This window comes from Acanthopagrus latus, chromosome 1 (assembly GCF_904848185.1).
Source record: "Acanthopagrus latus isolate v.2019 chromosome 1, fAcaLat1.1, whole genome shotgun sequence".
NCBI lineage: Eukaryota > Metazoa > Chordata > Actinopteri > Spariformes > Sparidae > Acanthopagrus > Acanthopagrus latus.
In genome coordinates this window covers 11,659,503-11,685,823 of record NC_051039.1, presented here as the reverse complement: position 1 = coordinate 11,685,823, position 26,321 = coordinate 11,659,503, and the positions used below count along the sequence as shown (strand labels likewise).

The window sequence follows — 26,321 nt, the reverse complement described above, 5'->3', positions numbered from 1 at the left end:
CTTTTGTGTTGACATTTTAGGATGGGAGAAGTTATAGATAATAGCAGCCTGTCATCAGAACAGTGGAAGAAACAGTTGGCTCAGTGCTAGAAATGTTTTAACTGACACAAACACACTTCATCTGTTGTACAGTATCTGTCAGCAAGAGTGAAAATTATGTTGTGTGTGAAACTGAACTACTGCTCTTGATCCACTCACATGTGCACCTTCAGGTATCATCATTTTAATTGCTTCTTTATTCTGGAGGAACAGACTGATTGTAAATTGCACAAAAAATGACAAAGCCAAGTGTTTGGTGTTCAGGTTTTTATTGACTAAGCACCACAGGCTCTAAAAATGCACACAGTGTGTGTAGCTACGAGTCACAATCAGCTGTGACTTACGATTGTGTCAAAGACATATGTCTGGTCTGAAAAAAAGATGTATTAATCTTCAACCTTGTATCTGTCCTTTCACCATGGTTTAGGTTCTATTTATAGCTGTCAAATAAATGTAATAAGCAGAAAGCACAACATTAGAAAGAAGTGGAGTATGAGGTAGCAAAAACAATTTAGTCAGTTAATTAAATGTATGTCAAAATTTTGGTTTGGTAACATTCCACTAACTGCTGACAGCTTATTAAAATACTGAACTCATTTATGAAATATCATACTCAAAATCAGTTAGGAATATGGGGATATGGGTGCATATATATGCATGTGCATGGATATGCAATCAAATGCAAATGAAATAATCACATTATTTCCAGGGACTAATATTATTCAAAACACAAATATATCCAGATATGTCACAGAACAATCAAGAAGGAAGAAAAATCCCAATATCCCAATATTCCTAACTCATTTTGAGTACTGTCAGAAGCCCTTACTGAAAGTAAAGATGTAACTTAAATGTACTTAGTCACTTTCCACCACTCTTTGTTACATATAAAGTTCCAAAATCAGCTCCATCTTGAGCAGTTGCAACAGAATAACATGAATGAAATGTTATTTAACTTCCACATTCATTAATACTTCACTTTAATAATGTAAAATAACGTTTGCTGACAACAATATTAAACATATTTGTAATATAAATGCAGGACCTTATGTTGCATGAGGTGTTTTTATCACTATGTGTGTGAAAGGTCGTGCAAGTGTCTGCCTGGTCACGTGACCGCCGACCTTCCTCCTACTTCTCGTGTGTTGTACCCGAGTCTGTCTCAGTCCTGAAGACCTGCAGGAGCTCCACACGTCATGGCTTTCTTCACCCACCAGGTCTGCAGAGGCTTCTCGTCCTCGGCTGTGAGGAATGTCGTCATTAAGCACGTCACGGTGATCGGAGGAGGACAGATGGGCGCAGGAATAGCTCAGGTGAGAGGCGACACGATCCTGCTCTCCTGGTTAGCCGAGTAGCTAGCCAGCTAGCTTCCCTGTTAGCTAGCCAGCTGTCATGCAGCGAGTCAGACCGTGTGCTTCAAACTACAAACACTTTATGCCTCCTCCTGTTTGCGCACCAGTCAGAGTGAATGTCGTTGGTTTTATGTGTGTTTAATGGAGATAACATGTCACCAAGTGTTTTCATGTCGTGCTAGCTTATAAAATTCAAGCACGTCGTTGCCTTTAAAGCTCATAGTTTCCCTGTTGGTGACTGTTTGTCGTGTCTCGCAGCACAATCACACATTGGCTAACTAAGAAATATTTAACCTGTCATTCATTAAACACGGTTGTTCGCTTGTGACGTGACATGACAAGACAATGATTCAACTCGTGATGAACTGCAGGGAGTTGTAGCAGATACTAAAGTTGACCACCAGGTGTCGCTGTCCATTGTACAAACTCCCATTGTTGACTTCAGTTGTGTCCCAGTTCAACACCATAAACTCAGTAGAGTTTAGGTCTATAAAATCAAGGGCTCCTCTGTGCTGGCTGTTACTTTCCCCCACCCAGATTTATGACAACTCTCCAGTCATAATCTCTCTTCTCCATCCTACAGGCCACCACTTGACATATGTTGCATCTGTCTGTGTTGTGATTTTGTACGGCTGCCAGGTCTCTCTTGCGAAATAGATCTAGATCTTTACTGATACTTCCTCCTCTTGAGCCTCTTAAGATAGAAGCCACTATGATATCAGGTTAAGGCGGAACAGCATCACCTTAAATGCTCCCACAACAACATTACTGAAATTGTCGGCTTTGTATCGAGCCAACTTGAACTGATTTCTTCCCGAAAGGTTGCTGCGTCAACTGGCCACTCTGTGACGCTGGTGGACATGAATGATGACATCCTTAAAAAGACTGTCAAAGGAATCGAAGGGAGCCTCAAAAGAGTGGTCAAGAAGAAGTACGCTGATAAACCAGAGGTGAGACACAGTAGATCACCGAATCAGATTTAAAAAGAGTGAATTGTGTGTCATTGATTGGAGATGTTCTGTTTGGCTCGTTCCAGGCAGGGGAAGAGTTCATCCAGAAAGTCCTGAAGAACGTTTCGACCTCCACAGACGCCGTTTCTGTCGTCCAGGGCTCAGATCTGGTGATTGAGGCCATCGTGGAAAATCTGAAAATCAAACAGGATCTCTTCAGTCAGCTTGATAAGTCGGCACCAGCGTAAGAACCTGTTTCTGTTTAATTCATACATTGTAAGTGCTGGATCACAAGCTAGTGCATCAACAGTGTATCAAAGGTTGTATAGGGACAAGAGGCTACAGCCGATCGTGGTTGTGTTACGTCTTCTGGTCTGGGCGGAAGGAGGGGACACATATTCCCATTCAGCGGTTTTCTTAAAGTTCAGTGAAATGGAAAGTTCTTAAGTGCCGGCTTATGAATTTTACTGTGAGTCACTCTCCGCATTATGCATCACATCTGTTTTCCTGCACGCTGTGTTTTAGACACACCATCTTCACCAGCAACACATCGTCCCTGCCCATCTCTGACATCGCCAGCTCCACCAACAGGCTGGACAGATTCGGTGGCCTTCACTTCTTCAACCCAGTCCCAATGATGAAGCTTGTAGAGGTATAGAAAAAAGAAAAGATTTGATGCAAATAATTATCTTGTCTGGTTTTTTTTTATACTGACTGAACAAACAGGATCTGATCTGTCCATATAACTTTAAAGTTGGTAAGCAGGCTAGCTAAGCTAAGATCGTGGTATCTTCATATAGACAGAGCGGTATTAAACTCATCCAACTCCTGTTAATAAAGTCATAAGTGTATTTCTCAGGAAGATGGCTCTCAGATTCAGAGCTTGCCACCTACAAACTTGTAACACATTGGGCTCTGTTATCCAGCAGTGCACAGGAGTGAGTTATGGAATATACTGATTTAATAGTCCAGGCCAGGTTTCTTTCCCTTGCAGCTTTTATGAGGAAGGACACATACTGAAAATTGAAATATGCCCCGACAACAAAATGAAATAAAGTCTCTCAGGCTGCTGTGATGTACACAGTTAGGAGTGAAAACACTTCATTAAAAGTCAGAGTTGCTCAAGTGTTCATCCTCCACAGGTCATTGGAACCTCAGCAACAAGCCAAGAGACTTTCGATTCCCTCCTGAACTTCAGCAAAACCCTCGGGAAGACACCTGTATCCTGCAAGGTAAGATTTCATTTTGGAGTAGAAATTGTAGTGGTAATGTATTTCACAGCCTCACTCAGCAGCATCCAACGTGTCTCTATTCAGGATACACCGGGATTCATTGTCAACCGCCTCTTAGTTCCTTACTTATTGGAGTCCATCCGGTTGCATGAGAGAGGTATGTTTGCATACTATCATTAGAAGCAGTAAACAATGTGTCTTCATCATTTTCCAGTCTTTGATTCGCTTCTGGAGATTCTCATGGTTACAGTTTTGTTTTCCCGTTGTCTTCCTCAGGTCATGGATCCAAAGAGGACATTGATATTGCCATGAAACTTGGTGCAGGTTATCCCATGGGACCCTTTGAGCTGGCAGACTATGTTGGATTAGACACCACAAAGTTCATTATTGACGGTGAGGGAAACTATTTGGAACCAAAATATGTGGATATAACCTTTAATTTAGAAGTGTGACAGCCTCTCATACTATGAAGCTGAACTGATAACATTTAATGTTAAACTCTATTCCTGTTGCAGGTTGGAGTGAAATGGAGCCCAACAACCCTCTGTTTGCCCCAAGTCCGATGCTAAACAAGTTGGTCGAGGAGGGCAAATTGGGCAAAAAGTCAGGAGAAGGATTCTACAAGTACAAGTGATTCAGTTTTACAGTGTGGAGATAGACTTCGCTGTGAAACTAGATGTGCATATAAAAGCCATCAACAAGGACTGGTAGGTTATAGAACAAGTGCCTTCTCCATTAAAGGTCGACTTTTGTCTGTCTGTCCATTCTTAGATGAACTTGCGCTGGATGAACTGAACTGTGTGATCATGTATGAAGATATCCAATTAAATAATTTTCTCAAACTTTGTGCCTGTTCTCGTACTTGGAGTTCACATGTTGACTGATTTGCAGATACACATAAAGAACAGGGCGACATTTACTGTGGTAGAAGAACAATATCACTGTTATAACTTTCATTAGAGTTATTATAATAACTGTTATAATATTTACCCGAGGTGTTTCCCTCAGTTTGATTTGAGCGTGCCAGACAAGTCTGTGCCACAGAAGGTAAACTCTCACACTTAACTCTCAATGTTAGTCAGTTTCACACATTGTATGTAAGGTTTAACAGATATGTTGAATGTACTTCCTTCCTCATTAAACATTTGTAAACATTTTTTTTTTAATATTTTGAAATTACACTGTTTAAATCCATGTCTGCCTTCCAAAGTACGTAATACTGTGTCATGACATTGTGCTTTGAACTCTGACCCGCTGTCTCAGACTGCTCTGTGAAATTTGAGGTAAAAAGAAAACGTGTGTGATTTAAAAGGTGCGAGTGAGCCGTCTTCTGGCTGGGCTCTCCTTGTGCCTCAGCTGATGTGACAAACCTTCCACTGTGCAGACGATTGTTGGCCAGAAAAGCGTGCATCATGCAAAATGTGAGCGGATGTAGCAGGGACACTGCGTTTCACATAAAATGTATCTGGACACAGAATGCATGTTTACTAGCTAGCAATCATTTTCTCCTCTCATCTTTGCTGGTGCGTCTCATCTTGAGACATTACGTCCACCTGGTGGTTCAGCTGAAGACAATAAGTGCTTTAGCTGCGGCACAACAAGTAAATAAAAGCCAGGGAAATGGAAGATATCCATCTGATTGGGTTAAGTCAGACTGTGATGTATGAGCCTTGGAATACATTTTTGTATTTCCTCCTAACCCTACCAAACCATGTTTCAATGTCATAAAGCCACCAAACTTCAAACAATTACAAACCTATCCTACAAACTTCCTTTGCAAACTTATTTCAAGTCACACAAAATATTCCACTGTCAGTAACTTGTTTGGCATTGTTGCCTCCCAAGGAAATTATCTTGTTACTGTTGGTAATTGATTACTTGAAATTACGCGATTCTCTCCAGAATCGGTGAATGTGTAAACATTGCTCATATCAATATTGACAGTGAATGGCAAACATTCAAGTGAACTAACAGGAGACATCTTTATGATTTATGATGCTTCATATTCTACTAAACCTTTCCATTTACTTTGTATTTGATTCTGCTATTGTTCTGTCCATGTTTAAGGTGAATTGTGTTTAGTTTTGTCCTATTCAAAATTTAGAATTTGGGTTGAGGATCAGGTTGTTTGTTAGAGAAACATGATTTTTAGTGGTTTATAAAGAAAACTGACTTGAAAGCAACAGAACGAAACATCGGTCGGGTCTTTGACGCAGCCTCACAAACTCAGGGATTGATTCGCACTGCCACTTGGTTTCTGTTGACCCACCGTGAACACACGATGGCGCTGTTCCACTTTAAATCAGGACATTCATGAGACAAGCTTCATGTGTTGTCTATAAATAGAAGCCTTTGATCTCGGCTCTTTCATCAAAAAATGTTGTTTACTCCAAAAAAATTCAATTGTTACCTGAAGTGTGTGTGTGTGTGTGTGTGTGTGTGTGTGTGTGTGTGTGTGTGTGTGTGTGTGTGTGTGTGTGTGTGTTCGTGCTCACACCTGACAAATTCTGTACTGAGACGGCAAAAAAAAAAAAAAAAGAGAAAAAGATGGATCTCACCCTTGAAATCAACTTATTACCCCACTGAAATGTTTTTTAAACTTGAGATGATGTCGGTTTCTCATTTCATTATAGTTGCACTAACACTGTTTAGCTGTAGCCCCGAGCTTTGTCTGCTTTTGGAGTTTTAATTTCTTGATTTAAAAAAAAAAAAAAAAAAAAAAAAAAAAGAAGCTTTTTGAAGTTTCAACAAAGACTCAAAAAACAAAAAAACCCACATTAGATCCAGTGTGTTCTACCTGCTTAATAACCTCCAAGGACGACACAGGCTGTTACATCTGGCACTTCTAGCTCCGGTCTTTTTCCCACCACACGAGTGATCAAATGAGCCAATGGTGCCTTTTTATTTTTCTTACAAAAAAACAAAACAAAACAAAAAACATGTCGAAACAGTTTCAAATGTGATCACTTGGGAAGCAAAATGCTAAACCAAGATGACAGTGACCCAAAACATGATAATAATAATAATAATAATAATAATAATAAAAAAAAGAGGAATTCATCAAGTAATACTAAAATAGAGCATTAAAATCAAAATGTTACAGAGATGTTTGCATGGAATAAACAACATGGCTAAAGACCACACTATTAGCTACCAGAGAGAAAAGACAAAGGTCCATTGCAATAAAAGAAAGACTGCCAAGTGCTGGGGTAAATATATATATCTGCTTCATTTGTCATGTTTTAGAACAATAAAATATAGGCCTCTGAGCTATCACTCTCGCCTTTGTCCTAATGTTGCCTGCAAAAATACCAAGAAAATTGACATATCCTGACAGTTTTAAAAAGTACACATACTGAGCATTATTTTACATCTGAGCAAGACTCGAGGTCACTATTTGTTACAAATAGTTATCAAAAGAAGCCTTAAGTTTCAATTTTTCTGCAAGACGCTTCAACAAGAAAAATGGCTTTCCTGTGTCCAAAGCTTATTTTCATATATACCACTATATAAAAAAAAAAAACAATATTTAAAAAAACAAAAACAAAAGAATCACTAAAATATACACCGAGGAATCGAAACGAGGGTTCAAGATACAAAAAAAAAAAAAAAAGCATTCAAAATAAAAATTCGGTCTAAAAAATGAAAAAGCAAATCAAATAAAACGTTGATCCTTTTTTGCACCAACTGGTCAGCGACGAACTAAAAATGGCGTCTTGAGGACGTTTTTTTTTTTTTTTTTTCCTTAGACAAGATGAGATCCCTCCGTCTTCCTTAGTGCAGTCTAAAAAGAGGTGTTTGGTCGATCGGGCGAAACCCCAAATGGTCTCAAAAATCCAGGGAGAGAAAAAGAGCGAGAGAGACGGACGGGGGGTGAAGGTGTTGAGGGATCGAATGTCGGCCTAATGAACTATACAAAGCAACCGAGGTGACAAATAAATTACAGTGACATAGAAACAGGTGTTATAAGAGTGTCTGACTGGTGCGGTGGAGAAGTTTGTGCTGCTGTTTTCTTTTTATGTTTTTTTGTTTGTTTTTTTTCTCAGTGCAGTGCCTTGGATTGCGGTGAAGCTGATTGTAAAAAGGAAACTGACGGAAACACGGACGTCTAAATTGATGTGGGTTTTTTTTCAGTGAGAGAACGTGGTTTGCGTGAGGGTGCTCCGACTAAATCGTGATTGTCTTGTTCAGTTCAGTGTCTCTACAGCAGGCGCCTTCAGGAAGGGAGTAGAGTCAAACGGTGAAGTGGTGGTGGTGGTGGTGGCATGTGACTGTGTTGGAAAGTAGAGGAGGGGTGTGTGGGGTCGGGAGGGATTTGGGGTAGGTGGAGGGGAGGGGAGGGGTCCTCTGAGAACTGGAGGCTTCGGTGGGGAGATTTTAAGGGTCTTCATGGAATCTAACAGGCCTCCATCTCTAGCAGAGGGCCCGTAGCTGCTGCCTTCGCTTTGCATGTGGAGAAGTTGCTACGTTTTCCTCCTGAAGAAGAAAAAAAAAAAAAAGAAAAGAAAACAAGACATTAATCATGGTAGATATTTCAGGTATATGTACTTTCTACTTTTCAAAAACAGGTTGGTTCCTTAAGTTTTCATGGGAATGATCAATTTTTTTACATCATCATCATTATTTTACACCAGGCATCATGGCATGCTGCTTTCCCGACGTCACAAGACGGGTTTCAACCAATGGATGCGTATCATGCACGGCAGACGAAACGAGACGAAACAACGTGAACGACACCACAAGATGGACAGTAAGGGAGACTCGAAAAGGGAGACGGGGATGTTATTGTCTCTGCAGCCCTCTACCTGTAATTTCTCATTTTCCTAATTCTCCGCTGCACTCAGCCTGCTTTACCAACCCACAGTGTGAGTATTTGACGATCTCATTTCTGCTGCGTTGTACGAACAGCTTCAACAAAACCTACTGATTCTACCTTTTAAGTTAAAAGGTGCACTACGTAGTTTGTGGAAAAGCGATTCAGAAAACTCCAAAAGGCAATGCTTACAACACTGATACTGTAATAATACAAACTCAGGAATGTATATTATTTCCATAACTGGATAAATAAACCTTTCCTCAGAGGAAACCAAGATTCCCAGAACTTTGTTTGAAGCTACAAAAGGTGGCAGGGTCCGCCAAACATAAACACAGTAAAACAGAGTTAATTGTGTTGCCCTTTAAGGTCACGTTGCTTATTGAGTTAATTCAGCCATGAAAGTGACGAGAGTTTGTTTGTTTAGTCTCAATGAAGATCTTTCACTCCCAGTTCATATTTCTTCCCAAAAAACTACACAGTGCACCTTTAAATAGTCTTCGAATTGTATTATAACGACGTGAATCGGCCTGTAGAAATGTCCTTTAGGGGGATGTTTTTTACATTCTTACTTTGAGTACACGAATCAGTTCTTCTGCATGACTTTTACTCTAACTGCACTTCTGCTCGAGTAAAGACTGTGTGTACTTTTGCCACCTCTTGAAAAAAAAAAAGAGAGAGAGAACAACACCAGGAACGCACGCTGAAACACAGGTCACATTCACAACAAATTAACCAAACCCAGACATATCAAGATGACTCAGAATGACTCGAGAGTGTCTCACCACGCAAGCACGCCTCCCCGGCACAGGGAGGGACGAGCAACCTGTCATTACATCTACAAAATGAATCATTGCTCTTGTCTCCACAGTGCTACAGCTGATTGAATGAAAAGCCTTTGCGGGCAGCGTCGAGCGCGGCGCTGAACTACAGAGGGGGGTTATAGGTCAGTGACAGGATGTGGGCCGGGCTGGCTTTGATCTACTCCAACATGGGGGTTGCCGTGACCCAGCTGGCAGCGCTGTGCTCCTCTCTGCCCTCCCCCTGACTGACTCATTCCTCCTCTCGCGCTCTCGAGGCGAGCACTCAATTGTGCAGCTTCTGGTTGACATTTTAGGCCGGTGCTGCAGGTGGGCGTCGGGAAAACAGGACGAGGAAACACTCCCCGCACAAGGAGGAATCGCCAACGTTGACCCAGCTGGTTGAAACTAGCAGAGTTCGTGGGTTCATGTTGGTAATTATACGAGCCGACGACGCTCAGGTGCAGACTGACGCTGCAGTGTAAAAATGCTACCTGACTGCTCACTCCACTTCACAGGACTCTTATGAAATTGGGCCCCCTTTCCCTGACAAGGAGGGGGGGGGGGATTGTTTGTCAGACTGCTAAAAGTGTTCTCTTCCCTCTCGTGATCCGGGCTTGAGCTAACATAACAGAGTTAGCTTCAGTTATTGACAAGCCAAGGAGAGTTATTTTAGACCTGAGCAGCATCAAATAGAATCTGTGATCAAAGTGGAGAGGCAGAGACAGAGGTGGATGGATGCCTCCTGCGACTAAAAAGATGGATGTTTTGTGAAGACGGGAAAAGGAAAAAGAAACGGTATTAGTTTGCTTTTCCCTTGTGGCAAAGCCAAGAGTGTGTTTTTGTAGGAGAGAGAGTCAGCTGAGCCCTGCTGCTCTCTGCATCTTAACACACACACACACACACACACACACACACACACACACACACACACACACACACACACACACACACACACACACACACACACACACACACACACACACACACACACACACACACCACCCTGTAGACTGCTTTACCACATGTGGATAAAAGGGAACAGGACAGAGGCCACCTTTCTCGAGGAGAGCTGACCCCGAGCTGCACAGAGCAGAGAGCTGAAAAGGAGCATAGCGCTCGGAGAGAAAGAGAGAGCCCCTGTCGCTTTTATTTACCTCCGCCGCCCTCTCTCTTTTCATCCCAGGATCTCAAAGCCGGGCCCGCACGCCCGCCACTGCACCCTGTTTCCTGGGGAGCATTTTTCCTTCCCCCCACCACAGACATGAAAAGCTCTGGCCTTCCTGCCTGGGGAAGAGGCCTGAGGGGCTGTGGGCGAGGAGTGTGTGTGTGTGTGTGTGCGTGTGTGTGTGTGTGTGTGTGTGTGTGCGTGTGTGTGTGTGTGTGTGTGTGTGTGTGTGTGTGTGTGTGTGTGTGTGTGTGTGTGTGTGTGTGTGTGTGTGTGTGTGTGTGTGTGTGTGCGCAAGTTAAAAAATGGGTTGTTGCTAACAGCAGGGGTGTGTATGTGCGTGGTGGTTGGTTGTAGGGGGGCACCAGGCCAGCTCTTCACAAGGTCCAGCCGACACAAACACTGGGATTCAGGAGCAACTTGACCCCTCCTCTCCCCTCCCCTCCCCTCCCCACCCCTCCACCTCCTCCTCCTCCTCCGCCTCCCTCTACATTAGTGCTCTGGAATGCCGGCTGGACTTTTTTGCAGGAAATGAAACGCTCCTCTGTTCAGAGGGCTCGCGAAGGTTTAGCCCCCCCCCTCCCCCCATCCCCAATTCCTTTCCCTCTACGGGACGGGAGGGGAGGGGAAGGGGGTCGGACATGCTCTCGCCCCGGCTTTTGAAGTGTGGGAGGTTAAGATAACTGGCACGGCCTCGCGTCTCAATCGCCGCTTTCACCTCCCCGGCCAAATCAAAGCGCCCGCAGCTGGGGCCCGCCTGCCTCATCGCCGTCCCCCCCACCTACAAAAAAACCCCACCGACTCACCCGCTCAGCTCCCCCTCTCCCTCTCCCTCTCTCTCTCTCTCTCTCTCCCCCCCGACACACAGCTCTGGGGTTTCTTTTGGTGCCATTAAAAAGGAAAACACCGCCGACAAATTACTCTAAAAATAAGCCGAGTGGAGAGAGGTGTCTCCAGTGCAGGCTGAGGCGCAGACTTTACCATGGCAGAGAGGAGAGGGGAGATTTGGAGGAGAAACAAGCGGGAAAGACTGAAGGCTGAGAGACAGATGTGGCAGTTCAGTCTTACTGACGTAGTTTAAGCCATCATTCTCATGCTATGACAATATCGTGCTCATCAGTTAAGATCTGGGAACGTGGTGACATCACTATGAAGCAGTCAAGCGTGCAGCCGGTGATTAGACAGGTTGTGAAACAAGCCAGCAGTTCAGCCACTTTATTTTGAAGTCAAACTAAGAGTGAGTTCCCATCAAACCCGTCTGTCAGACTGCACACACGTCGCGCTCCATTTGACTTCTTTGGACAAGTCAAAATACTGTCACATCTCAGTTGTTCCCCAATTATGTGACTAATGTAGTCAATGCAATCTTATTCCTCATTGATACCATGCGGCGACAACCGGGGGTGGAAAAATGAAGCCGTCACCGAAGTGCCGAAAACAGCAGCAGTTCCTCCAATGGCCACTTGAGGCTGACTCCACAAGCCAATCAACACACCGCATGTGGTATATATTGATCCCCATGTTGAAATGCCAAACTTTACTGCAATCTCAGGTGGTGAATTTTTGCATAACTCACTTGTCTTTTTTGTCTTGTAAGATAACCTGATGAAAGTCCTGAAGTACTGAAACATTTCTGTGAGTGTGTGGGAGTCTTTTTTCTGATTTTGTCGGCCTTCTGTCTTCTCCTTCGCACCTGTGGACCTTAAGGTGTGCAAGAGCTAAACTCTGTAACTCACTTGTGGAAATTACATTAAATATACATTTTTAAAGCCTTGCATAATTATGGGTGTGGCTGCTTTGAACTGAAGCTAGCTGCCAGCTGTTAGCAATCAGGCTTCTTGGCCCATTTTTAGATTAGCTAGGAGTTAGAGTCGTGCACTGTCTAGTACATTTTCCCAAAGTTAAAAGCCCAAAAAAGATGTTGAATTTATTCAATAAAAGCAGCTGAAGCCAGTGAATGTTGAGCATTTTTGCTTGTAAATGACTTGAAATTACCCAAATTGTTCAGCTCGAGTTACAACAACCGTTGCTGACAAATGTCACCACCGCTGTCAGAAACCGGACCAGCGTTCCTCTCAGCGTCTGTCCATCGTCCGATGAGTAGACTAATAATGAAACCGCAGCCGCTCTAACTTCGACCTGAGATCCAGCACACACTGAGCGCCAGCCCTTTGTTACATCATCCACTCGGTTCAGTCTGGCTCAGAGAGCTCTACTTTGTAATCATCCACACATTTAGATCAGAGTCTGGTGCGGTGGCGTGTTTTGGCAGTGGCCCGAGCTCTGGATCACACAGCTGGCTTCGGCGACACCTTTTTAAAAAAAGGAGCCTCCTCTCTATACGCTTGTGGCGGCGGCGCTCTTAAAGACAACAGGGGTAAATAAAACGGGCTGGGCAATAAAGAAAAACACAAAGCACCTGGAAGACAAAGCCATGTTTTAAACAAAATGCTGTGCGCAGTCAGCACTTTCCTTGGCTCCGAGACATTGAACATAAAAAGAAGTCGCCCCTTTGATATTTTTAACCTCCAATCAAAAGGCGGGCTCCTGGGATGTTGGGGCTTTTCCACAGGGGCCATCAGAAACTAACAAGTCGGTCAGGAGGGGCTGAGAGAGGAGGACGAGGGGAAGAAGCGCCTGTGTGAAATGCTGGAGAGGAGGGAAGGGTGGGGTCTGGTTGTGGTCAAAAGGGGAAAAGGGGAGGGGGGAGTCACCGCAACCCCAAACCTCAGGCATGTGTGGGTGAGACTAGGGGAGTACAGGAGGGTGTGGGAGGAAGGGAGGGAGGCGTTGCCCACATCTGAGGCAGCATCGCTGGGGGCCCGGGCAGCTGAAGTCTGGCCGTGTGCCCCCGCACAGCTCAGTCTGAGCCGCTGCAGGCCGGGGGATGTCGGGAGGGGAGGGAGAGAGGGAGGAAGGGGGGGAGTTACTGCAGATTCAAAGAGCCGGCACAATGACTGCTCCCTCTGCTGTGGTCTCGCTTCAAAGGCCTCCGCCGCCACTCATATTCTCCGTCAGGACAGAGGAGGAGCGAGGAAACGGGGGAGTGGAAGAGGGGGGGAGAAAAAAAGATGGAGCTCGGGGTGAGGTTGTACATCCATTAACAATGATGAGAGTAAAAAAAAAAAAAAAAAAAAAGAAAAGAAAAAACAAACACCACCGTCCTCTTCCTGTCTGTGCCCGGCGTGTTACCTGGGGGCCCTTTCATTCAGAGATAAGCATCTCACGAGAGGGGGAGCGTTTTATAAGGTCACATAGCTCCAAAGGGCTGCGGTGCCTCGAGGAGCCACAGGGGTGAGGCTGGGGGGGGGGGAGGAAGTAGAGAAGACATCACAAAAAAAAAAAAAAAAAAAAAAGAAAGCGGAGAGACTGGACCCTCATACTGTTACTGCAGCTGGCCAAACCACAGCACAATGGGCCCGTGACTCAATCAAAACAAATTTCAAGCCCCAGTCTAAACAATGGCCACGCTATAGCTGCATTTTCTCACACGTAAACAGACTTTTAAGAGGGTTATTATACTTCCCTCTTACTGTTTTTTTTTCTGCTCTTTAAAGTGTCAAATAAGGTTTCCGGGCCAGGATAAGAGCAGCATGTCAGGGTGAGCGATGGCTACTCCTGAGCTAAAACCACACACACTTAAATTACATGGAGTTTGACACACTGCCACCCTCTGGAAGTCTACGTACTAAGTGCTGAGAGGGTCATTTTTCCTCACAGAGTCGGCTTTGTGGAGGTCAGGGGAGCGGAGTCGGGGGGGGGGCATTTCCGATTCTATTTCCCACCCGGAGAAACATTAGCCGGGGCGTCGGTCTGATTTCAACCCCCAAATCTCTCTCCTTCGCCTCCCACTCCTCTTTATTTTTGTGCGAAGTAGTTTTAAAAACATCCTCTCAACTCCTGCGTGAGGCTCAGAGCGATACCCAGACTTTTTTCTCCCCCCCCCCCCCTTTTTTTTTTTTGCGATTCCTTCCCCAATTATCCCAGGTCACTAATAAGGCGGGGTGTGGAGGCACTGGGCTGTGCCGCGGTGGCCTAGAGGCTTGGTGCCAAATTGAAACGACTCGGGAAATGGAGGCAGACGCTGAATCTTGCCTAATTGCAGCCGGGGTGTGTGGCTGGCTTCTCAGATGTGTGTGAGAGAGAGAAAGAAATGTGCAGAGAGTGATGAGGGTCTGAGAGAGAGAAGATGAGAGGCAACAAATAAAAAAAAAAGTGTGGGGGGGGGGAGAAATGAGGGATGGAGGCTGGAGGATGAGTGGCAGTCGAGTGAGATTGGGTAAACTCAGAACTCTGGAGAATGAGGGATTTTCTTTTGGCCCTGTTTCTTACCCTCCCTCTCTCTCACCCCCCCCCCCTTCTTCCTCTTCTTCTTCTTCCCTCCTCGCTCATCAAAGTCTTTTGACAGCTGACTTCTGGCTGCACACATCAAGAGGGAGCAGGAGAGGAGGGGAGAGGGTAGCCAGCCACCAAAAAGCTCCTGCTCGAACAACACTTTCTTTTATGTTGCTGGACCGAGACCGTGTGGTTAGAGATGGACCTCGACTCGCTCTTAATTAGGGGGCGGGCGTTCTGACCATTTTGGAGATGGATCTTAAAAAGTCGTCTGAGATCGCTGTACGCATTTGTCCTCTCACTTCCATTTCCAAACTTCTCATAACCTCACCGGCGAGCAGAGTGCCGCAGGAAGTCCCGTTTATTTTAATGTGCGAATGTTTTTAATCTGTCATCCAATAAAAAAAAAAAATCACTACACACAGAAACCCTGAATTGAACCCTGAAAATTCACAGTACGCATGCAGTAAAGATGAGTTTGTGGTCCACACTTCCTGAGAAAAGAAAGAGACAACGGCTCACTAGGTCCATCCAATCCTGAAAGAACAAGGTGTTTCACCTGCTGAGTCAGTATGTAAACAAGAGTGACATATGAGGTCGCACTTCTTTCCAACTGTGCAGCAAAAAATAAATAAATAAAAAAACAACCCCTTGGTGTGCCTTCTGAGTCTGAACTCAGAAATAATTAAACTGCATTTTAGTACCTTTAGTACATCGTTTCATGTCTGAAATGAGTCTTTGGTCAACACAAGCTTACGAGATTCACACATTTTGTTCTCAGACACAAAATACATTTAAAAACATCAAAAAGGTGATTTTTCTAAACCATGCACGGTGAGGTAGAGCTTGCAACATGGCCGATGAGGAGCTTGAACCAAAAAAAAAAAAAGAACCAACCAGATTCCTGTGTTGTGATTGGAGGCTGGATGTTAGTTTGTGTTAGCAGTCGCCATTTCTAAACTAACGTTAGCTACGGTTAACGTAACTGAACGTGCATGAAGTTGCAAAAACTCCGACCCTGGTCCTTCGCAAAGAAATCTACAATCCAGCTACTTTTAATAACCGAGGAACACCGAGAAAATCTAACTGTTATGTTGGGTTACAATCTGCTCACATGTGGCCAATGAAAAAAGCGATGAATACATCTAAATAACCGTTAATTGTTCCAAAGAGCCCCTTTACTGTTATACCTATAAGATATCCTGGGTCATGTGACTGAAAAATACCTCTTCTTCTACTGTGTTCATTGTAAAAAGATGTCAACAAAAGAGCGCCTCCATAAGAGCCAGAGCAAGATGACTCATGTGCAGTTTTTTTTTTTTTTTTTTTTAAATGGAGGTTTGCAAGTGTTTGCAAACTCCATGGGCAGATTTAAAAAAAAAAAAAAAAAGGCCCACCTTTGTGAGGAGAGTGTCTCCCCCCTGTGAAAAAAATGTGCAGTGGCTGAAAAAGGAGAAAGCCTCCGGGGCATGTATGTGTCTCGGCCAGATAACTATCTCAAAAGGGGGCTGTGAATCAGCAGGCTTAGTCAGACAAAAGGCTAAAAGCGCGAGAGGAAGCGAGAGAGAGGGAGAGAGAGAAACTAAATAAAAGAAGGGTGCAGGAGCAGTGAGGAAAGGTGGGGCGAGAGCTGCACATTTCCAGTCAGTGGAAGGAGGGGGTGAAAAAAAAAGAAGGTGGCTGGGGCACGGCATGGCGATGGGGAAGAGACGGAAACCCTCGTATCACATTGTTGGGAGTAATGACTTCTCAGAGTGCCGCGCTCCACTGTGGTGAGAGCCAGCTGTGTGGCGGGCCCAGTGTTTGACATGCTAAAGATAACAAAGAAAAGCAACCGACAAAGCCATAAAACACAGCCCGGCGACGACTCGACTCCTGGTTTGCCTCACAGGCAGAAAAAAAAAAAAAAAAAAACTCTTCAGAAGCCATAAAATATGGTAATACGAACATGTTTCGAGTCAATTCTCCCTTAATAAAATCTACCTGGACTGAAACGTTTCACTGAGCTATGCTGAATATTCTTCATTAGCACTAAAAAAAAAAAAAAAAAGGTTGAAACCATTGCACAAGAAAAAAAAAAGGGGGGGGCACAAATTTTATCTTCCAATTTAACTCACGAACAAATTTCCTTTCAGATTTGTTCATGACGGGGTAGAGGCGAGGGGCAGATGAAAAAAAGAAAACAGACAAACGAGTTCATTTAAAATATGTTTTTTTGGCGTCTACACCGAGCTAACCTCAATCCAGCTCTTTGGGATCTGCATAAATTGAGGGCTCGGGGAGTTGTGGCAGTATCCTCGGTATTATGCATATTAGTTTAAGGCTGTCACTGAGAATCAGCAAGGGTGTCCATCCCGCTGCGGCTAGGCGCTGCTAATTATTGGATCAGAGATAAAGTGCTTTTTAGCGCTCTCTCTCCCTGTGCTTTGAAAACCCGGCTGTGGAGAGAGAGAGAGAGAGAGAGAGAGAGAGAGAGAGAAAGAAAAGCAGCCCAATTTTGGGTTCAGAGAGAGCCACTGGGTCAGGAATCGATCAAGTGGAAAACCTTTGTGCGTTTTTTTTGGGGTGGTGGGGGGTGACGATTTCGACGTAAGACACAGATTTGTCACATCTGCCCGCCGAGAGGGAGCGGAACAACAGGATGCTACCAGACTCAGAGGGAGGCAGAGCGACGAGAGTGAGGAAGAGTGAAAGAGGGAAAATAGAGTTGCCTTTGCCACATATTGGGAACATTAATCCGTCTTTTGAGAGAAAAGAGAGAAGAAGAAAAAAAAAAGGACAGGTGACGGTTCGGTGAGGGTTTGACATGTCATCTGGATCAATGTATCTCAACGCATCATTCACATGTAAAATAAAATTTAAAAAAAAAAAAAAAAAAAAAAAAACACGACTGTGGAGTGCCTTTGTCACAAAGGCATTATAGACACCCCGAAACCCCAGATAGCGTGAAATCTTATTAAAAGGTATGGCATCTCATTAAGTTCCTGCCATACAAGCTGCCGAATCACGCTCCGGCTCCACGAAGATGCAGAGGGAGACAACACATGTAGTCCATATGGGGGGCTGAGCTGACATCCCAGCCTGCACCAGCAGTGCAAAAGCAAAACAAAAGGAAACTGTTTTCAGATGTACCATTCAGTCGGTGTTTAGAACGAGACTGAGTGGATAAGATTTTTTTTTCACCTTTTTATCGTCATCTAACACCGCGACGGGAGGAAAAAATAAGCCATAAAGTGCCAACACGACATCTAACCTTTCGACGTCCAATCGAAACAGTCGGACGTACACACTCGCACACGTTTGATTACACACACACAACACAGAGGGAGACAATCCAGTGGCCCATTGTGCCGAGGCCACTGAGCAAACTCCGCACACAAAGCGCAATCCCCTCTCCAGGCCTTAACACCGCTGACACAATGACTATGGCGAGGTTAGGGTGGACCTTTTTAGGATTAGTCTGTGAGTACATACTCTCAAGTCAGTGTTTAGCAGTTTGAAAAAAAGGACTTGACATATATTGAACTGATCAGACAGGGAGGGTGGATGGGGGGGGGGGGGGTTGTCTTACCATTTTTCTCAGATGTACGCCGTTTTCATTCTCTGGCCTGTACCTGCAGAAAATTGCATCTTTTTTTAACAAAATTTTGGGAGGGTGTCTGGATGGCTTAGCTCTTAACCATCCAAAAATAAATAAATAAATAAATAAACACTGACATTTTATTTTTAACTTAAAATGTAATTCTCAAATGGATTACAGTTGCAGTGTTGAGAGGAGGCTCATAAGCGCAGCTAAACAAGGTCAGCAGAAAGACACAACTGTGGTGCAAGCAGGCAAACAAATAGTGCGGAAAAAAGCCCAGAATCGGTAAGAAGTCGTATAGAATGGACAGACTAATCCCAAAGTAGGTGTAATGTGTGAAGACGGGGATGATGGAGAGAGAGGGAGGGAGGGAGAGAGAGAGAGAGAAGGAATGAATGGAAGGAAGGAGGGGTGCACACACAAAAGGAAATGTCTGGAAGAAAAGTGGAGGACTAGTCGAGCCAGTCTACTGAAGCCAGAGTGAAGATAGTAGGTAACGTTAGTCAGACTCGTCCCTGTCTACTGGGAGATTAACAGAGTGTGCACTAACAGAAATGCAGCGGTGTATACTCTAAGAGATTATGCGTTGCCGTGAAAAGATGGCATAACTCACAACTTCGAGATGCAACAGACAGAAGGGGAAAAAACAGTAGAAAAAGAGAGAAAAAAAGGGGAACTTGGGAAGGGACCGTGTGCTTACCGGGGGCCGTTTCCTGCATCTTCTCCCTCTTCCGCTTCTTCTTCTTTCCCTAAAAAATATACAGAGGAACACATAAAGTGTGGCTCCAGCACTCACGCTCACTAGACCACTCTGGTATCCTGCTGCTGACTGCCATGTTCACTCATCCCCTGCTGGGCAACCAAACCAGCATCCCTCGGACTCCGGACTCCGCGAAAGCAAACGGCCGCGCTGAGGGAGGGACCGGGGAACGAGTCCGAGCTGACATTTAGTGTGCTCTGGCTGCTTTTAAAGAGGTAATATGAAACATTTACACATTAAAGTGTCTATATATTTTGTTGAGTTGTCCTTTGATTCAAGGTAATGGTACGTTTCAGCTGATACACCAGAGAGACAGGAAGGAAGTTCGCATGTACAATTTTAAAACCATAAATCACGTCCATGACCATTCCCTGATTTTCATTGGCACTGGTGGCAAACTATGAAAGGCAACGACTCCCATGATTCCTCGCTGCTTACGTCTTTTGTTTTGTTTTGATCGAGGCGCCCCTAGTGGCAGAAAATTACACCCAGCGCCTTTAACTGACTCCCTTTCTACTCATTTTTTCGTCCTATTTTGGGCTGAGACCATCCTAACCGGATAGAGGCGCGGCTTGTCCTGCCGCCGTGACCCGCCTGTGCCACATTTCCACTACCTTTGAAGTCCCTCTAATGACAAATATTAACATGAAGTGCAATTTAAAATGCTCAGTGTAATTAGGCTAGTCTAGCTCAATGACTGTGAAGAGCGCCACTCTTTTTTTTTTTCCAAGCGAGGTGGTGGGAGTGTGTAAGGATTTATAGCTTATGCTAAATCCCCAGGGGGGAGACTATAGGTATAGATAGCAGCGGAGAGTCGTTCTAGTCAAATATGAGCAGCACTTTGGTTTCCTGCTGCAAAGTCTGCTAATCCACTTATTCATGAGCTAATCTGCCTTCTACTGCTGCGGCAGACAGGGAAGAAGAGAGCCTAAGTGAGAGTGGGTGAGAGAAAAGGATGAGAGAGGGGGTACGCGCCCAAAACTATCAATGCTGCACGCTCTCCACGCCGCCGCGTTACCTATTTCGGGGTGTTTTCCAGGCATGATGCGCCCGTGCACGTGCACAGCTGAGGATTTTTGTGTGTGTGTGTGTGTGTATGTGTGTGTCTGTTTGTAGTAGGGGGGTCACAGAAGAGTGCTCGCAGGGATACTTGTAAAGAAATGTTTTGCGTTAAACTTATCGTTTCCCCTTCATCTCTTCGGGCGTGCCAAGGGGGGGAAGCCATTCCTCCACTTTTTCTACCTGTCAAACATGTTTGTACTAACAAAGCTGGAAAATTAAATGGGGGTGGGGGGCAAACTGTCACTAGCTAGGATGCTGCGTATCTGTAGCTGCGTAGCTTCAGAGAAAAAAACCTTCCTCCTCCCTCAGCGAGGCAGTTTTGCAGCGGAGCGGTGGAGGCAGAAGGAGGAGGGATGCTGTCGGTGTCCGAGGGGAGGCAGATAAACACCACAAAGCACTTTGGTGGTGGAGTGAACGTGAGTGCCGGAGCCACACTTTTAATAAAAGGCTGGTGCTCGCTCTCACAAATTCATACACGCCGCACACTGACGAGACACACACGCTCACAAACACACCAAAAAAAACAGAGTTGCATTCCAAATCCAGCTGAACCTCCCACATCCGCTAACAAAAATGGGCAGCTAGAGGAGCAAAGGTTGCTGCTGCTGCCTCCTCAGCTCAGCCTAACAGCTGCTTTTTACATCCATGCTGATATGGAACATCAAAGACTGGCATAACCATTACCAGGCAGTTTTCACTCGCCGTGGCGATAATCATGTCCACAATACTGCAATCCATTTTTTGGTGCGGACGGTAATATAACAGCGCTATGAATTACACATTAGGCTGAAACAAAAGCCTTTCCACAAAAATGGACCCCCATTAGCATGGAGCCGACTAGCGTGAATTAGCCCGTGTGCCATTTTTTTTTTTTTTTTTTTTTTTTTAAAGAACAAAAACATGCACGACATAAACAAACGACAATGACAATCATCACACACGCACACATGAACGCGCACCTCTGCCAATCTGTTCTGTTGATACTTACATAGTTGTCTCGAGCGGACCAGCCTGGGTAGAGCTGCATGTGGAGCTGCCGTTCCTTGCGGGCTAACTCATAATACTTAGCTTGCTCTTCCCGAGATAAAGCATGCCACTGTTTCAGTACAAAAGGAGATTAGGGAGAAAATAGCATACAGTCAATTACTGGCATGCACTTGCATGTTCCCTGCATAAAGAAGTGTGCTGCTGTTTTGGTTACAAAAGAAAAAAAAAAAAAAAAAAATCTTTTCAACTTCCAAACGTTTGGTGTAGAAATAAAAGAAAAATAAAAGGCGGGGGGGTAAAAGAGAGACAAAGAAGAAGGAGGGGGGCCACATGATGAAGAGATTAACATGCAGAGAGTCTGAAAGAGGGGGAGAAAAAAAACTTTGATTTCATATCAAAACACTGGTTCCAATTTAGCAGCGCTTTTTATTCAAACTATGTCAGCGAGCAATTACCCCAGTGCAGGCCACAAACTAGGCTTTGCTGTGGCTGGCTGCCTCAACCGCCAGGCCTATTCGTTAAGGCTTTTAACATGGCTCTGTGGTTCCACTCTTTTCCCAATCCTCAAAAGGGAACAAATTTTGTCATTTCCAACCGTGCCATTATCCAGGCATGTTTTATTAAAGCCAATTTGATTAAATGTCAGTTAGATAGGCGGCCTGTGTCTGTGCTGCTGAGAGGGAAGTAATTGGCCGGGGCAATCATTATGACAATAATCACAACTAGTTCATAAAAGACTGTATGTTAATAAAGAGAAGTATCCTTGTACTGTTTTTTAAAACTAATTGGGCCGGGGGAAGGCAGTCCATACGGCCTCTTCAGAGCCGCGGCTTGAACTGTGGTCTCTCTGTGATTTTTTTACTCAATCAACAAAAGGGAGAGCGAGGCCGGTGCACCTACCCTCCGTCCCAGGATCTGATTGATGGCGGCGCTCTCCTTCAGCGTGCACTCGGCGACCACATTCGCGCGCATCTCTTTCATGTAGAGCATGAAGGCGTTTAGCGGCTTCTTGATGTGCGGTCTTTTGGGCTCCTGCTCCTTTCTCTGTTCGTGCTGGGGTTTCCTGTGAAGACAAGAACAACAAGAGCGACACAGACGGAGGTAAAGACGGAGGAAGCAACGGAACGAGGGGGAACAAAAGAGCAAAGCAACGGAGGGAAGGGAAACTGCGGTGCCGCTATGGCGACGAGAGCAGCGAGGGTCCGGTTGTTCCCAGCCAATGGTGGGGCCGGCGTGCGACGGGCCGCCACGCCATGGGCCCCCGCCTCTCTTTAATCATGTGCAGTTGCACTTTATGCGGAGAGGTTACTTCACCAGTGACGACAGCCAAACCTCCTCAGCACACTGGCAGTCGCTTAAAAACACTGTAAAGATACTCTGCGCCCACTCCTGACTTACTTTCTAATAACCTTTTTGATACTCGTACAGTCTTGGTGCTGGGATGGCCATGAATAATGGAAATATCAGCGATAACCACTTCAGGGCGCTCACAGCACTTCCCACTGCACGCACACTGGGGATGTGAATTCAGTTCATCCGAGCGCTAATCTAGGACCTGTATCTGTTGCTGGCTAAGTGTGTTGTGATCCCTGAGGCCAAATGAAGCACAGGCCCGTTATCAGTAGAGCACGGGCCCTCGCCGCTTATCTGCTCACATCAAGGGAATGAGAACAAGGCTCTGACAGAGGGTTTGTTCAGCAAAGGCCTACTGCGGTGGCGGAGCACACAAATACCTGGAAATGCTCTCAGGAAAAAGGCTGGTAGAGACGGTTTTGATGGAGGTGTGTCGTGTTTTTTTGTGCAGGACTCACATGTGCATGATGTCCGTTTCATGCAGAGGCTCGTGTTTGACCTGTGGGTTGACGATGGCCGGGTGGGGGATCCCGGTGGCGTGGGGACCAGGGGGGCCGGGCACCATGTGGTGTGAGAACCTGCAGCGTGAGCAGACTCTGATTAGCAAAAGAGGTCGGAGAAGGTAGGCAGCATGGAGAGGGTTCCATCAATGTGGGGAAAACAGGAAACAATAAGGAAAGAAACACACGCACAGTTTGGAGCCAAAAAGGAGGCAGGGTCCGCCACATATAAACAGAGTAAACCAGTATGAAACTGTGTTGTCCTTTGAGGTCAGTTTGCTTATTGTTTTATTCAGTCATGGAAACAAAGCGTGAGTTTGTTTAAGTTTGGAAAAAAAATTGAATATCTTTCTCCCAAAACACGCACAGTGCACCTTTAAGTGTTGTGAGATTTTTTTTTGACTCGAATAAGACAGATATACTTGGTAAGATTTTACTTTTTTTTTTTTTGTAGTGATGTGAGTGTGAAGTTTAATTCTTAATAAGTAGAGAGACACTGAGAAGAGAGTCACCAGCTGTGGACAGTTCTCCATCAACCTCTCTCCTGCAACACTCGAGCAGTGCAGTGAAAGTAAAGCTTTCATGTCCCCGAGGGGCAATTTGGCCTGCAGACAGCAGTCAATAATAATTAGAATAATATCCTGCTCGACTCTGTAAACAAGACCGCACGAAAATCCTCATTCTCGCAGGATGAACAGTGGTGAGTTGTGAGATGATCAATCAAAAACAACAAAACAAAGCAAAACAAAAAATCAGAAAAACAAAATTCTCACAAACAAAAAAAAACACATTTGTGTTTCTGACCATCAATTCGATCGGCGCTTCTTTCTAGTGAATGCTGGAGCTGTGTTACCTTTTAAGGCTTCTTAAATTATCCAAATGGACTGTTCACTGCTTATTAACATGTAAAGGATCACAGTTAAAAAAAAAAAAAAAAGATTGTGCACCACTCGCCTATATGATTAAACAGGAATATACGTGTGTTTCGCACTTTATCCCAAGATTCAAAGGAAAGACAGTAACTAATAAAGTCAGGAGCTTCACAGTAGCACGAGAACAGTAAAGATCAGGTAATTAGGAAGGAGCTGACAAAGGAAGCCATTGTGATCTGCAGCATTTGTTCACTCAGCTGAGCTTCTTTCAGAGCTGTTTTTCATACAGAGTTATGCTAAACATCTGTCAGTCTTCGTTTGAGATGCTAAGGGGTAAAAAGTTTCTTGTCATCAGTGGGTCCATAATGTCTCCACTTTCCATTTTGTTCCATTTGTTTGTTTCAGCAGTCACTTCATCACGCTGTGGTTTATGATCCCGCTGGTTGCTGGTTTTTGTTAAAGCAAAGGAAGATTCCTTGTGAAGCATGAAATTTGACTGAACAGCAACGTTCAGTAATGAAAACACAATGCTCCCTCAGTTCAAGCGACTCAAAAAACAAAAAGTCAGAACAAAGCAGAAAGTGGGAGAAAGTTCATAAATTTGAAAAGAAAAAAATAAATAAATAAATAAAGCTCCCAAACGTGGGTAGATATAGGTAGATTTAAGATGATCTGAGCAGGGAAGCATGAAGAGACCGCCTGGGCTTCAACCCATCGCCTGATCCTGCACCTTACATCTGGCTTCACTCAGTGTGTGCCTAAAGCCGTGTCTTTACAAACATCACGCTGACAGAAGGAGATAGTGAGGAGGAAGAAAGAAAGAAAGAGAGAGAGGGCAAGAAAAGAATGGCAGTGACAGGGATGCAGTCAAAGAGGGAAGAACTGGGTGTAAAAGATACTAAAAAAAAAAAAAGTGCTTTGCAAACATGAAGTGAGGCTCAGAGAGCAAAGTGCTTCCAGGAAGCTTTGATGGGGGTTAAGCAGCCATATGGTTATGCAGCGGCATGTATGCTGTGATGTGTTTGACATGTGCTGGGCACACAGAGCTGCCGTGTGGCTGAAGCCGCAGCAGCGCAGCAGGAAGAGCCAGAGGCAGACCTCCCCTGCGTCGGCTGCTGCCGCTGCAGGCCGCCACTCCTCCGCCAGGCGCACAGCGTCAGCGTGCATCCGATGTGAAGAGACGGGATAGTAATTGCCCCTTGTTTACATGAATCATCTGTGCACGCTCTCTGTTTTGTCTGTCTGTGACTCACCAGCCCAGTGGTGGCGTGATCTGCCCGACTCCTCCAGGGGACAGGGAGTAGAAGTTGGGCATGTCTTGTCCGGGGTGCTGCCTTGGCATTCCTAGACGAAAAAAACAAACAAACGGGAGACAACTGTTTGAAATATTAAAGTTTGGAAACGTTTTCATTTATACCCACATCTTGTGGGACTAAGTGCAGAGCCGAGTATGAAAAGTCAGAACAGGGACGTGGACACAAGCTGACTCGAGTAACTGGTTTGACGACTTGGAACTTGATTTTTTTTTTTTAACCTTTAACAACTTCAATTTCAATTTATTGTCATACTTTTTTGAACAGGTTGGATAACTGGCCAGTGACGTCATCATTAGTCAGGGACTAATACCTTTTCTTTACTCTTTGTAAAGACTATAAAGACTCGGCTCGCCCAAGAAAAACAGCTGACTTTGGTCTTGTTGAGTCAGAGATCAAATGACTTGATTCATGTGTCCAGTTACAACATGTCAAAACTACAGCAACACTTGTTGTATAAGGACCAACTTTATGGTGACACCAATACAATTTGGTTTGTAGCCTCAATCAGGGTCATCATGAAACACATTACAAAAACATCTGAAAATAAAGTATGAAAGACACAATTTTAGCAATATAATGGACAACCATCCATGTTATGTATGGTTTACATAAAACAGCAATCCCTGGACTCATGTTGACCAAGCTGCTTTGGACAAAAGCATCCTCTAAATGCCCTAAATGTTATTGTAAATATATAACAATCATTCCAGTCAGGTTAACTTTGGGAAATATAGACAACTGGTATTTGATTGGCATATTGGTATCAGTAGATACCTTGATATTGATGGCAGAATGTTTCTGATAATAATATAATGAGGAACAAGTTGTGAAAGCTCATTCTTGACCTTGGTAATGGTTAAAGCATGCCTCGAGTTTTGTCAAGCTACAGAAACAACTCATCGAACTCCATCTGCCGAGGAAGACCGAGAGCCACAGTTAAATATTCCCTCCAAAAAGCAAGTAAGTGAGCCTTGAGTTAATGCATCTGTTTAAAGTCTATAACTCGACATTCAAGTCAAGGGCTCGAACGTGCCTCTTGACCTCACGTCGTCAACCGGCAAGAAAAAGGATAATATTTCCCCGTGTAGCTCGAGTCCTTCCAGTGTGTTTTGGCGTCTTTAAGCTGGTTAATTGAGACTTCCTCTTTGTGGCGAAGGCGGCGGCTCTCCCTGTAGACACAGGATTGACTCGGACTAACT

At 44.6% G+C, this 26,321-nt stretch overlaps 2 protein-coding genes across 5 annotated transcripts in view; one reads left to right on the top strand and one right to left on the bottom strand.

Moving 5' to 3' along the window:
• The first annotated feature begins 1,158 nt into the window (after positions 1–1,158).
• On the top strand, positions 1,159–4,420 carry hadh (hydroxyacyl-CoA dehydrogenase). The gene is made up of 8 exons (XM_037100286.1): positions 1,159–1,352; positions 2,213–2,341; positions 2,428–2,585; positions 2,867–2,993; positions 3,484–3,573; positions 3,658–3,730; positions 3,850–3,966; positions 4,089–4,420. The coding sequence occupies exons 1-8, from the start codon at positions 1,236–1,238 to the stop codon at positions 4,205–4,207; spliced, it is 930 nt and encodes a 309-aa protein (XP_036956181.1). The 5' UTR covers positions 1,159–1,235; the 3' UTR covers positions 4,208–4,420.
• A 1,836-nt stretch (positions 4,421–6,256) lies between these two features.
• Positions 6,257–26,321, bottom strand: part of lef1 (lymphoid enhancer-binding factor 1) — a 47,437-nt gene continuing 27,372 nt past the window's right edge. Inside the window, exons 5-11 of one of the 4 annotated variants that reach the window (XM_037100258.1) lie at positions 25,060–25,150; positions 22,893–23,012; positions 21,982–22,144; positions 21,083–21,190; positions 18,973–19,015; positions 18,261–18,303; positions 6,257–8,049 (exon numbers count right to left, since the gene is read on the bottom strand). In XM_037100258.1, the coding sequence (XP_036956153.1) occupies positions 18,269–18,303; positions 18,973–19,015; positions 21,083–21,190; positions 21,982–22,144; positions 22,893–23,012; positions 25,060–25,150 (560 nt within the window). In that variant the 3' untranslated portion in view covers positions 6,257–8,049; positions 18,261–18,268. Of the gene's footprint in view, positions 8,050–18,260; positions 18,304–18,972; positions 19,022–21,082; positions 21,191–21,981; positions 22,145–22,892; positions 23,013–25,059; positions 25,151–26,321 lie in introns of all 4 variants that reach the window. The other 3 variants (XM_037100268.1, XM_037100253.1, XM_037100276.1) reach the window with 3 other exon arrangements.

What these genes read in the sequence shown, in the direction of transcription:
- hadh (XM_037100286.1), top strand. Translation starts at nt 1,236, where the DNA reads ATGGCTTTCTTCACCCACCAGGTCTGCAGAGGCTTCTCGTCCTCGGCT. An exon ending in TGGGCGCAGGAATAGCTCAG is followed by an intron (nt 1,353 to 2,212) that starts GTGAGAGGCGAC and finishes TCTTCCCGAAAG; the next exon opens with GTTGCTGCGTCAACTGGCCA. An exon ending in CACAAAGTTCATTATTGACG is followed by an intron (nt 3,967 to 4,088) that starts GTGAGGGAAACT and finishes TTCCTGTTGCAG; the next exon opens with GTTGGAGTGAAATGGAGCCC.